Source organism: Spermophilus citellus (assembly GCF_964194105.1).
Source record: "Spermophilus citellus genome assembly, chromosome: 18".
NCBI classification, from domain to species: domain Eukaryota; kingdom Metazoa; phylum Chordata; class Mammalia; order Rodentia; family Sciuridae; genus Spermophilus; species Spermophilus citellus.
In genome coordinates this window covers 56,461,426-56,475,271 of record NC_138200.1, presented here as the reverse complement: position 1 = coordinate 56,475,271, position 13,846 = coordinate 56,461,426, and the positions used below count along the sequence as shown (strand labels likewise).

The 13,846-nt window shown below is 38.9% G+C and overlaps 1 protein-coding gene across 3 annotated transcripts in view; it reads right to left on the bottom strand.

Moving 5' to 3' along the window:
- PHLPP2 (PH domain and leucine rich repeat protein phosphatase 2) overlaps positions 1-11,693 on the bottom strand; it is a 78,171-nt gene extending 66,478 nt beyond the window's left edge. The window contains exons 1-2 of one of the 3 annotated variants that reach the window (XM_081274195.1): positions 11,516-11,693; positions 4,573-4,853 (exon numbers count right to left, since the gene is read on the bottom strand). In XM_081274195.1, the coding sequence (XP_081130321.1) occupies positions 4,573-4,853; positions 11,516-11,614 (380 nt within the window). In that variant the 5' untranslated portion in view covers positions 11,615-11,693. Of the gene's footprint in view, positions 1-4,572; positions 4,854-11,515 lie in introns of those variants that run through there. The other 2 variants (XM_081274196.1, XM_081274198.1) reach the window with 2 other exon arrangements.
- Between the last annotated feature and the right edge of the window lie 2,153 nt (positions 11,694-13,846).

The window sequence follows — 13,846 nt, the reverse complement described above, 5'->3', positions numbered from 1 at the left end:
TAAGTGCTAAACTTCTATTAAGTCAGAAACTTTCACTCATACTTAAGTGACAAGTACATGAATGTAAAAAAAAGTTGAGGAAATAAAGAATGATTTAGAGAAACCAAAGATTTTAGTCCCTATAATCCATTTCTAGGCCCCACCTGGAAAAATCAGAAATGTAAAGATTTATAGGCACTGGTTTAATCTACACAACACTACTAAAGAGTTCAATTATTTGAAACAACCATAATAGGAAATATTTATTGAGTACTTGGGGCTGGGGTGTAGCTCAGTGGTAGAACACATGCAAAGCATGTGAGAGGCCCTGGGTGTAATCCATAGAAAAAGGTAGGGGCCAGGCATCATGTACTCCCTTACTAATCAAAGTATAATACATCACACTTGGGAACTTAACAGAAATATACAATCTCAGGCCCTCTCCCACACCTACTGAATCAAAATCTATTTTCACAAGCTTCCTAAATGAACAATTTAAGCAGTACTTTACAGGTATGTATTAATTCATTTAATCTGTATAACACATAATTTAATCCTCATAACAACTCACACAATGTAAATATTATTATCTTCCAGCTTACAAAAAAAGTAAACCAAGGCACTGATCATTATATATTTATATAGTAATGTCAGAGCCAGAATTTGAACCCATACACTCTCATTCTAGAATCTAACCTCTATAGCATTATTGCATATTATCTCTCAATTTTAAATAATTTACAGTATAGCCATAAAATGGGATATTCTATAGCTGTTAAAACTAGTATCTGAAGAATTTTTAATAACATTGAATTTAAGATGATTAAGTGAAGTATGAGAATATAAAATTAAATATATGGTATAAGCCCAAATATGTAATTATTAGAAAATTATTAAGAAGTATATGTCTACTTGGGAGGCCGAGGCAGAAGGATCACAAGTTTGAGGCCAGCCTCAGCAACTTAGCAAGACCCTGTTTCAAAATAAAAACAAAAAGGGCTGGATTAATTAGAAAAAATTAAAAAGAAATGAATAAAAAAATTACAGTTTAAAAAAAAAGGGCTGGGAGCGCTGGGGTTGTGGCTCAGTGGAAAAGCGCTTGCCTAGCACATGTGAGGAGCTGGGTTCGACACTTAGCAACACATAAAAAAATAAATAAATAGAAATAAAGGTTAAAAAAAAAGAATGCTTTAAAAAAAAAAAGGGCTGGGGATGTAGCTAAGTAGTTGAGCACCCCGGGTTCAATCTTTATGCCACAAAAGAGAGAGAGAGAGAGAGAGAAGGAGGGAGGGAGAAAAAGGTAGGAAAGAAGGGACAAAGTGAATGCATGGTCAAAAAAAAAAAAAAAAAGATCTAGGAAAAAATGTTACCAATATAAGTTATGAGAATGAGATCTGACATCAGAATGCTAGGGTTCAAATCCCAGCTCTACCACTTCCCAGCTGATTATTCTTCAGTGCAAGGCTTAAGCCTCATTTTCCTCAGTGATAAGAGGGACATAATATTTAACTCATATGATTGTTGAGATTTAAACAGGTAATATATATAAAGCATATATATTCAATAAACACATACATTTCTGAATTCAGCAAAAAAGATTCTTAATTATAATAATCCCTTAGATTGTCCTCTTATAAAGGGCTATTCCGAAGAAAGTACCTTCTCCTTAGATTAGATAATATAAGGTTGAACTCAAGCAATTAACAGCTGAGTAAGAGATCAGATGATCTTGAAATAGGCATGATTAAGCTGTAAACCTGAGTAAAAGGAGCTGCCGTGGCAGCTTCTCCTCTCCTGCAGGATCTTCATTGGAAAAAAGGAAGTCTGTCATCTACCTTGAATATTAGGTATTTCAACTGCCTGGTCATGCCCTCCTGACCTTGAGCAGGTAACTGGACTTCTCTCAAAGTCTCTTCCTCACCTAAAAGGAATGAGACTACCTCCCTTGGAATTATTATAAAGATTTTTTTTATTTTAATTTTTTTTTAGTTATACATGGACACAATATCTTTATTTTGTTTGTTTATTTTTATGTAGTGCTGACGATCAAACCCAGTCCCCCACATGTGCGAGGCAAGCACTCTGCCACTGAGCCACAACCCCAGCCCCTATTATAAGGATTTAATGAAAAATGTGTATAAAGCACTTTGTACACTGACTGGCACAAGCAAGCGCTTAAAGTCAGCTAAGATCTATCATCATCATAATCATCACCATTATTCTTACTTGGATAAGTTCTTAAACTCCTACTCCAGCAACAAAAGAATACCCATTCTTTCAAACCACTGTTCAATTGTGTTTTCATTATTTTCTAATGAATTATATCTTCAAAGGGTTATTTTATTATAAACTGATAAAAACAGTTAAACATTCTACCTCGGGTACAGATAAGAAAAGTTAAACATTCTACTTTTTAATTTAGATTTACATAAGTAAACTATACCACATTTGAATTCTTAATTACACAACTACTACCTAATATTACATCTAGCAAACCAACACTGGGGTTTTCCACATTCCTAACATCTTTGCATACATATACATTAGAAAACACATGAGTAAGTCACATGCTTAAATAAGTGAACTCAATCAATCACTAGCAGCTATTATCTAGGTCAAGGCTTTCCACCTGATAAAATTAGATCAGAATCAGCGTTAAGATTTAGAAAAGCCTAAGGATCACCCTTAGTCTGATCCTTTTGTTGTACAAATGGATTTAGGAAATGTAGTTAACTGTGAACAAGGAAAACATTCAAATGCTAATCTACTTTTTCAAGAATTAGTCCAAATTCTAAAAGAAATACACAGTAAACTCCAGTTTACACCTTTACAACGACATCAATTTTAGCTCAGTTAGAGGTGCTACTATTATTACCACTTTCAAGGTGTAAGTGGGAGCTTCCCTTCTCGCTTTCAATAGTAATGAATCCACCCACAGCTTTGAATTCAAGACATTTCTTTATTACAGGGAAGGAGGAACACCAAACACCTATGGTCAGGCATTTAAAGAACTCTTATTTGATTTTGTCTAATTCTAAGAATGGTGATTTGGAAAGAAAAAAAAACTCAAAGAATTCATATGCACAATATAAGACTATAAGACTTTTTCTTCATGTTTATATAAAACATTTAACATATGAATGGCTTTTAAATCTGTGGAAATCCGATCAACTTCACTTATTAAGAGAAATGAAACATAAAACAATGAAATACCAAAATTCCTCAGTTTTGCTAGCCTTGGAAAGAATTGACTTTGGAATGCTAACTTTATGATTCTCTAATTTAAACACAGTCAAGGGGGTTGGGTTATAATTTGTGGTAAAGTGCTTGCCTCGCATGCTTGAGGCCCAACAATCATTTCTATGTATAAGCGGATATGTCCTCATGCATATATCTGTATCTACATATAAAATTTAATACTAACATATTCTGGAGAAAGGGAAAATGGGTGTACTTCTATATTTGGATGGAAATATAACATCCATGAAGAAGAAATTGACAATACCTATCAAAATTATAAATTGTCATATCACTGACCCAACAATTCCACTTTTAGGAAATTATCCTACAGAGAGACATCCACATATAAGGGACATCAAAGATACAGGGACATTCACTGCAGCACTGTTTGTAAGCATAAAAAATTGGTAACAAGTTGAATGGCCATAATAGTTGATTGGCTAGCATTATGGTGGACTCATAAAATAGAACACTATTACAGCCACTAAATAAATGATAACTGTATAAATATTAATAGGGAAAGATCTCTTGGTGATATTAAGTCAACAATGTGCTGCATACAGCATCATTAATTTTAAATATATATACATAGGAACACACACACTCATGTATGACTCTATGTATATGCTTATTAACTTCTGTGTGTATTACTAGGGATTGAACCCAGGGTCTTGAGCATGCTAAGCACTATAGCACATATCCCCAGCTCTTTTTTATTTTGACACCTGGTCCTATATGCTTACAGTAGCACAGAATATCCTTACAATGCATAAGAAATGTGTAACAACAGCCACCTTCATGAAAAAGTCTGGGTAGCTGAGGCACAGGGAACAATGGAGGACTTACTTCTCACTCTATACCATTTTATACATTTCAATTTCATTCTATTTATAATTTCTAAAATAATTTACTTTTGTTTTGTTCTGTTGCTGTACTGGGCACTAAACAGAGGTGCTCTACCAGTGAGATACTCTCAGACCTTTTCATTTTGAGATAGGGGCTAGCTAAGTTGCTTAGGCTGTCCTCAAACTTGTGATCTTCTTGCCTCAGCCTCCCAAATCTCTGGGATTATAGGCATGCTCTACAGTGCCTGTCTCAAAATAATTAACTTTTTAAAAACTTATCTTAAATTTAGATATCAGACCTTTAGTGTATTCCAAATAAAAGAACTCAATTTCCTTTCATGATAGTTTCTAAATTCAAGAATCATAAAGTCAGCATTCTAGGGACAAATCTTTTCAAGTCTACTGACTCCATAATCAATATAAGTTCCAGCATGATTAAATTCCTGAAGTCCACTTCTAAGCAGAAACACATGCAACTTATATTGCAGTAGATAAATTCAGATCTCACCTAACCAGGTCTCCATGAAGCTGTAAATAAAGACTTTCTCTTCCCTCTCCAGCACAAATTTCTGAGGCTGGTGTCTCTACTGTGCAAAGGACAAGATGTAAGTCAGAGGAAGAGGAGGAAGCAGTAGAGGAAGTGGTAGTTGAAATGGCAGTGGTCGTGTCGGCTCCATAAAGGTAAACACAGCCTCTCTTCACATCTTCTCGCAGCCAGTCTCTTTCTCGAGAACCAAACCTACTTCTCCTATTTAAACAATTTCTGCTCCCATTTCGTTTCATATTTCTCTAAAAAAATTAAGAAAAATGAATTATTAGCTAGAACATTTACTGAATTAGACATGCTCAGTCCTCACCCCATCTATTTTATATTCACCAATTCTGCTCCACTATCCCCTTTCTCCTATGGAGCGTCCACCTCTGCCATGCCCATTCTTAACCTGGACAATAACTTTCTTTTCCACCAGCTGTTCATGCTTCCATCTATGATGATCTCTGGCCTGCTTCTATTTTTCAGTAGAGTGTCCAAACAAACAAAACATCAAAGTACTTATGTACCTATTACCCAACTTGCATATTTTTTTTTACATTTAGCCATATTTAGTTCAAATCATTGTTCTAAAACAAATATATACAATTCATTCCTATATATATAGTTGAAGTTACGGAACCCCACTACAATCCCCTCTCTCTCTCTCTCTCTCTCTCTATCATTTCATACATTTTTGTCATACATGAATATTAATAAATATTTATAGTACTGTCTTACCTGATTTAAAACTTTATCTGTATCTTAACATACTTATATTTCACCCTGCAGTTTTTTAAAAATATTTTTAGTTACAGATGTACACAATTTTATTTTATTTATTTGTTTATTTATTTATTTATTTTTATGTGGTGCTGGGGACCGAACCCCCCAGTGCCTCACAGAAGCTAGGCAAGCACTCTACCATTGAACCACAACCCCAGCATCATCCTGCAATTTTATATGGTTCAATACTGACTTAGAGATATATCTATGTTAATATACCCAGTTCAGTTGTTAAAATAATATTCCATTATATGAATACACTGCAATTTAACCACTGTACTACTGACAGTATTCAATGTTTTCCCCAAAGTTTCATGATGGAAAAAAAAGACTACAATAAACATTTTTGTACATGTCTCCCCCCATCCCCAGAACTAGGGTTGAACCCATGGATGACCTACCAGTGAGTTACAGCCCCAGCCCTTTTTACTTTTTATTTGAGACAAAGTCTCACTAAACTGCCCAGGCTGGCTTCAAACTAGTGATCCTCCTACCTCAGTCTCCCTAGTAGCTGGGATTACAAGTATGTGTAACTGTGCCTGCCTGAACATGTCTACTTATGAATATTTAAAAGTTTCTCTAGGGTCCTAACCCTCTGCTTCATATTCCAAATAAGTAAGTACAGTATTGGCACAACATTGCACAAATAGTCTCTCCATTTCTGACATGTTCCAAAAAATTAATGTTGCATTTGATAACGTAGGAATGTGAAATTCACATATGTATTGTGAAGTCAAGCTATCTCAAAACAAAAACAACTGCTACAGCCAATATAACAAATGTATAAATCAACATTTGCCTGTTCTATTTTTATGATGGACCATTTCTCTCTTTAATCAAAAAGAAATTTCCACTGATAAGTAAACCAACATACTTCTCTTGTTTCATTTCCTACTGCCCTTCACTCTGTTTTCAGTCATATCCAACTATTTACAGCTCCCCAAATACACTATTCCACAATGTTGTGATTGACTGAAACATAATCCTTCCACCTGTTCATGTGACAAGTTATTCTTTTAACTCTATTCAGACATCGCACTCACCCATCTCTACTTCCTTGCTTCCTTGAAAGAATTAATGACACTACTCTCTCCTTAGCAGAACCTCTTCACCTTCTAAATATTGTCATTTATTCCATATTTCTTCTCCTCCACTGAGCTTATTATAGTACCTTAACAGAGTATCACAGAGTTATATGCAGACACTGAGTTGACATCACAGGAATTTATACCCAATCTGTACTTGAGCTAAATTAACTCTGGTAGGATGCTGAACAAACTGAAAAACATTATCCATTTTTGTAGAGAACCCTACAATCTTTTCTTTGTATAAGCTACAAAGTGAAAGGGAGTAAATAAATTATTTTCACTAGTATGCTTCATTGAAAAACAGAAAGCAATACCTACAAACAAAGCAAATGCTAGTTTTACCGATATTAAATTATTGAGAGTTAATATCAAATTAAAATTAAATTTCTAAAAGAAAGAGGAAGGAAAAGCTAACAGGCATTCCCACATGGAAAGAAAGAAAAGCAAGCATGAGAATGACCCCATTGTTTACATTTAGGATAATATGGGCAAACTCATCATTTTTCGGATCTTGAAGAATATTATGGATTTAACTTTACAGAAGTAGGATAAATCCCTGCTACAAGTTGGAAATAAGCCTCTCTTTTGCCATCAAGTGTATTTTCTCAAAGCTGAACATTTCAGAATTAACAATGGGCTTTCAAGTGTTTATTTCATACACACAAGAGCCATCATATTTGTACCATTCAATAATGTTAATCACTGAATGGTTAACTACTGGTTAATTTTGAATATTCTTTACTTTTTAATCTTTGAGAAACATTAAATGGTCTATCAAGTACTCTACTGAGAGAATAATATTTACATAAAAAAGCTCTGCTTTCTACATTAAGTGGAGAGAAAGGCCAAGCAGATACTATTCCACAACCACCAAAAGGTTTCTTTCTTTCTTCCAGCGCCCCACGCCATTTGGGGTGGAGGGACAGGGGAGGCTACTACCAGGAATTGAACTCAGGGCACTCAACCACTGGGCCATATCCCCAGCCCTATTTTGTATTTTCTTTAGAGACAGGTTCTCACTGAGTTGCTTAGCGCCTTGCTGTTGCTGAGGTTGGCTTTGAACCTGTGATCCTCCTGCCTCAGCTTCCTTAGCCTCTGGGATTACAGGCATGTGCCACTGTCCACAGCCAAAGGGTTTCTTAAAAAAAAAAAAAAAAAAAAAAAAAAAAAAAAACTCTCTAAGGTTAAATAACAGCCCAGTGAACTTCACAATCTTAGAATTGTCAAGAAAACCCCCAGAAAGTATTATATTAGTTCACACATGACTTTTTTTTGCAAGAACTTTTACCAATCATTCGTAAGTGTGCTTATATTCCCTTAAGACTATTAAATTCCTTAAGGAACTTTACCTCATCAAAATATATGTAAATATGTTATTGGTTACCCTTTAAATAAATTTATTTAATAAATTATCTAAATTTATTTAGATAAATCAGAGGATTTGTCTCCAACCCATATGATATACTCTACCCTGTGAAGACAAACAGCTAAGTTAGAGCTTGAATCTCCTGAATCTGATCAATGACACTAAAAAGGCCTGAATAATATGCAAAGTCTTACAGGAACAATCTAGACATACTATTTTGCTATTATTAGCAATAACTGAATTACCTAATGCTTCTTTCTTCTCAGGAATGTCTTACTCCACTGCCTAAAGCATCAGGGAACTGCTGGAAAGGCCTTCTTAGCAACCAGTACTGCAGATGATACTATCCTCTAGCTTCCTTCAGCTTTTAGAATAAGGATTCCACTGGAATTGCTGGATTGAAAACACTTAATTTTCTCCCTTACTCTAATATAAAAGCTGTTATCATAAACTTACCTAAAAGAGGGCACAACTCTAATCTCTCCTCACAACAAACGAGTATGAAGAGTATATTTAAGATTTAAAGATCCTTTTAGAAAGCAAAACTTCTTTTGAATAAGTCATGAATTGAGAACCTACTGCTTCACTTTTACACTTTTAACTAATGAAGATGAATATGAGGCCTGTAATCAGTTCAAAAGGTGCCCACATACTCTAAAATATGCATAGTGAAAACAAGGTATAGTGAGTTCTAGCAGGGTGTGAAATACTAAAACAATAAAGACTCATATCTGGGAATATAAATATTCTGGAATATTTTAGGATGTATGAGTGAAATGATAGGAAGAGGAAAAATATTTCAGTCATCAAAATGTCTTGGTATTGGCTGCTTCTCTTACTGGAAATGGACTGCATTCTCCCTTGAATGTGTATTCCTTGGTTTTCCCCAAAGCTTCTCCCTCCCTCTTCAATGTCCCTCAATGGCAACATTGTCCCTTGAATATATTTTTTACTTTACCCCCAACAAAAGTCTCTTCCCTGAGACAGCCTACATTCTCCCTTGAATGTTTAACTGCTCTCCTAAATAAATCTGACTCTGAAAAACTCCCTTGAATGTTTAACTGCTCTCCTAAATAAATCTGACTCTGAAAAACAACAAACCCAATTGATATTGATTATAAACCATTCATTCACATTATTTAAATAAAAACTTAAAACTATTGTTAAAAAAAAAAAAAAAACTCATGGCACTCATCAACTAGATTGATTAGCTGTAACTTCATATCTTCTGCAGTCAGAGTTTTAAAACTCCATAATCTTGAAATTGCAAAAAACTGAAATATTTACTAATCCTATGCTTCAGCAATTTGAGAAACTTTTTTTTTTCCCCTGAGATGCAGTCTCACTATGTTGCCCAGACAGGACTGGACTTGAATTTCCTGGCTCAAGTGATCCTCCCATTTCAGCCTCCAGAGTAGCTAAGACTACAGGCATGCAACACCATGTTTGTCACAGGGAGCAATAGTTTAAATGAAATATGCCAAAACCCCATAAAGATGGACCTTGACCTAGTCTGGATTTTTATGAAGACCTATAATAAATGATAAAAATGATGTTCTTTATTTGATAGTAAGTAAAAAAGAGTTACAAATAGAATGAAAAGATTTTTTGTTTTGTTTTGTTTTATTGGTGCTGGGAATTAAACCCAGGGCCTCATACATGCTAAGCACATGCTCTACCACTGAGCTACATCTGCAGCCTGGAAATCTTTTCTGAAGGATCTTCAGAGAAAAATATGTGAGCAATTATGACTTTCTTCCCAGTTCAGAAAGTCATCTGTTTACATACCCATTCTTTTCCAGTGGCTGACAAAAAGAGTCAGACACTCTGCTACTTAAGAAAATGTCGGTATGTGGAACACCTAGCACCTATTCTTTATGACCATCACATTTATTTGCAAGGATTAAAGTGTTAACTATGTGCAGTAAATCAACCTATGCAAATGCCTTAGAGATAGCCTCTCACAACAGAAACTCAGCACTAGAATCAAGATCACTGGACTCTTTCAAATGGTCCCCAAATTGGAACTTAAGGGAACCAGTAGAAAATTGTCTTCAACAAAATTCATTTCTCAATTCCTCTCACAAAATTCATTTTTCAATTCCCTCACCACCAAAAAAAAAATCCCAAAATTGTTCACCTTCTAGGCTAGGCCAGAAGGCATTACCTGGCTCTCAGACCTGCCATTCCCTGATAACCCAAGCAGTTGAATTTCTATTTTTATTGAATTCATGCACAATTTACATTTTGTGACTTTATAGTTTTAAATATCCAAAAGACTTTGGGAAATTGTATTCCAATGTATGGTAAATAAATTTCAATAAATCGGTTTAAGGTTAATGAAGAAGTCTGAGTAAATGATGAAAAGCTTTTTAAGTCACCACATTAAAAACTTAACAAACAATGTTTAACATTTTAGAGAACTGGTTTATGATACTTCATGGAGTCACTAGGTCCATGAAATCTAATTTTTTCTCATTTTTGTGATGTCCTACCAAAGACCTTAAAGAGAAAATATGTTCAAGACAACGTTAACAATTATGACAATGTATTTTTTAACATCATGCATTTTCATTGTTTTGCAAGCTATTTTTGTAACACATCAGATCTTTCCTCCCCTTGGCAAGTTTTAAATCTCGCCGATCCCTCTTCTAGATAAGTCTTAGAGGAATTCCATTCCACCTCTGGAAGGACTCCTAGTTTACACATTTGACCTACAGAAAAATTTCTCCATAACTATTTCAAAAGCTAGTAGAGAACACCCAGTTAGCCTCCTACAACCTCTCCCCTTAGACTTCGTTACCGTTCCCTCCCAGCCTTCTGTATTTAAACTTCTTGTCATCACCTTCAAGGTTCCACTCACCCCTTGTCTACATGTTTTCATATCCTCCTACTCCCCCGATTCCTGCCAAAACACCCCGCTAGCTGCCTGTTGCATAACCGCTTTCCCATTACGGTCTCCCCGGACTGTCAACCCGGCTCCCGCAAGCAGGAATGCCCCTTTCGGCCCAGCCCCTCCTCCCTTCTGCAACACGCCCAGCGAGTCCCCGGGAAGCAGCTCCTCCCGGGATTCTCCCTCCAGGCGGGGCGGGCCGCCTCCCCCGCCGCGTCTCGGAGCCCGGCTCTGGGTCGGAACTTGGATAGTAAGCCCCGAGGGCAGAGTGTGCCGCTCCACCCGGCGCAGCCCGCGCACTCCGCGGCGCTTGGCCAATCACCGCCGCCATCCTCCCGCTGGGGTGATGTCTTCAGGTGTCCGGGGAGAACCCTACGTACTTGCAGTCCCGCTCCAGCCAGGAGCGCCCCGCCTTCGAAGCCCCCAGCAGCCGGCCCCCGGATCCGGGAGCTGCCGGGGTAGGCAGAGGCGGGCGCGGGGAGGCGAAGGAGCCGGTGGGCGGCGGCGGCGGAGAGCGGCCCGAAGGCGTGGGCCTGCCAGGCGGGTGGCGCCCAGCCAGGGATGGGCAGCGGTGGGGACGACGCGGCTGAGGCCTTTGCTGGGAGCCCCCAGGCGAAGGCCTCGCCCCGGACAGTGGTGCCCCGCGCCAGGTGTGGGGTTGCCGAGCCGCGGAACCGACTGGCTGACGCGGGGCGGGGGTCGCCAGCTGCCTCCGGCACAAGGCGGGGCGGGGGCGGCCTCGACCCTCTTCCTTCCCTCCCTAGTCCGCCCAGTCGCCCGCCGCCTCACCTTCAGGACCCGGATCCCTCCCGGCCGGCGGTTAGCGGGCGCTTCGGGCGGCTCCGGGGGCTCCAGCGGGCCCGCGGGCCCCGGCTCCACCTCCCCCATCGGCGGACGAGGCTGCACAGGGACGCCTGGCCCGCGCGACGGCGCGCGAGCCACGGCCGCGCGCGCGAGCCGCCGGCGGCCCCGCCCCCGCCCCCGCGGCCCCGCCCCGGGCCCCGCCCCCCGCATCTCCACCGGACTTGCGTAGCTGCGGGCGCGGCGCGACCCCGCGCCGTGGAGCTACATCCCGACCTGCGGGCGGCAGAGCACTGGGCGGGTGGAACCTGGTATCACTGCAGAGTGGGCCTCCGCTGCCAGTCACACTGGATTTGGAGGCTAGGGCATAGGGAGTGAGATTTGCTGCTAACCGCCCTCCTAGTAGTGGACGAAGAAGGGGCAGGTGGGGCTTGCACCTGTCAATTGGCGACGGGATGCAGCCCTACTGTGAAGGTGGCTCTTGGAACTTCCCTCTCAGAGATGTTTCCTCTTTCTACTCCAAAACTGGCCTACCACCCCCACTTTCAAAGTCATTGAACCAACTGTTAAAAATACTCGTCTTAGCAGTATTTCTCTCCTTTAACTGAAGATGCTCACGACCTTCCGCAACCTCGTGTACAAAACGTCACTCACCTTCCCAGCCATATTTCAATTCCCCTTTCTCATGTAGTAAAATTGTCGGAACTCTGTTCTCGGCCTCAAGCAGTAATGTCTGTGAACCATTTTATTATTTGCAATGCTAATTCAGAAAAATCTTTCAAAGGTTAACATTTTTTGTTGTTGTTGTTCCTGGGGTGATGGTAGTTTTGTATTCAGTGGGCCAAATTTGTCGTCAGCCTGATTCCAAATCTCAGCTCTATCCATTATTAGAATTGCTTGATCTAAGCTTTTGGTTCTTAAACTATGAAACAGATTAATATCTGCCTAGCAGTTATGAAGATTGAGTAATGCATACAAAGTGCCTAACATATAATAGGAATGAATTCAGATTTTACAATTCTGAAATTCCAAATTTAAGATTCACTGAGTTTTCCAAAAAGAACTCTCATTAATCCCTCTTGAATTTCCCTAGGAGCCTTCTAGACTTCTAGATTTTTAGGGTTTCCTCTCACAGGTAAGCAACTTGTAAGAAACTAAACAGCAAAAACCTGAATTTCTTGACCTTTGAGTAGTTGGTAAAGATTGTATCTCATTATCCATTGCTTCAGCTTGCTTCATCTAAACCTAGAATGTTTTAAGAGAGTTTGAGATCTAACAGGGCAGCCAGTGTCCTCACCAGATATATTTATGCATTTGGAGATATTTTACATGCTAAGACAAAATTTGATTCTTGAAAGTTCTAACCCCAAGTTATTTCTTCTGTAAAAGTATAGTCAATATTTTCTCCCTTAATTACTTTGCATATATCAAAATTCTAATCTCCAAGCAATCACGTATTGGTTTCATAATGCAGTAAAATGATTTTGTCTCTCCCCCCAAGTCTGGTATAAGGTGGAAAAAAAGTTCTTACATTGGCACCTGGGTTTTCCTTCTACCTTGAAATTATTTTCAAGAAAGCTAGTCAGAACCAATCAGAGTGGCTCATGCCTGTAATCCCAGCAGCTCAGGAGGCTGAGGCAGGAGGATCCCAAGTTCAAGGCCAGCTTCAGCAATTCAACAAGGCCCTAAGAAACTTAGTGAGACCCGGTCACAAAATAAAACATAAAAAGGGCTGGGAATATGCTTCAGCTTTTCAATCCCCAGAACCAATTTTAAAAAGAAAGAAAGCTACTCAGTGTAGTTGGATTTCCATTTCAGTGTTTATTAGATCATTTTTTCCAGCAAAAACTCTGGTGTCCCAGCACGGTGGCACATACCTGTAATCCCAGCAACTCTGGGGGCTGAGGTAGGAGGATTGAAAGCTCAAGGCCAGCCTCGGCAATTTAGGAAGGCCCCGTCTCAAAATAAAAAATAAAAAAGGACTGTGGATATAGCTTAATGGTCAAGTACCTCTGGGTTCAATCCCTAGTACCAAAAGAATGGAACTCTGGTGTACATGGGACAAGCACCAATTGGAGCCAGAAGTAGACTTGACCAAGGGTAGACAAGTAGTAAGGAAAAAAAATTTTTTTTTCAGAGCAAATACTTCTAAAAGTCTATTTCTTTGAGGTATTACCTTTTCCAGATCTCTTTACTAATTTAACAAGAAAAGTAAAAGATCTTGTCCCAGGACCAAAGTTTGAGATCATGCTGGGGAGCAGCACTGGCAGACGGTTATCTTTTTTAATTAATGGGATAGTACCTCTTTTAAGAGGAGAC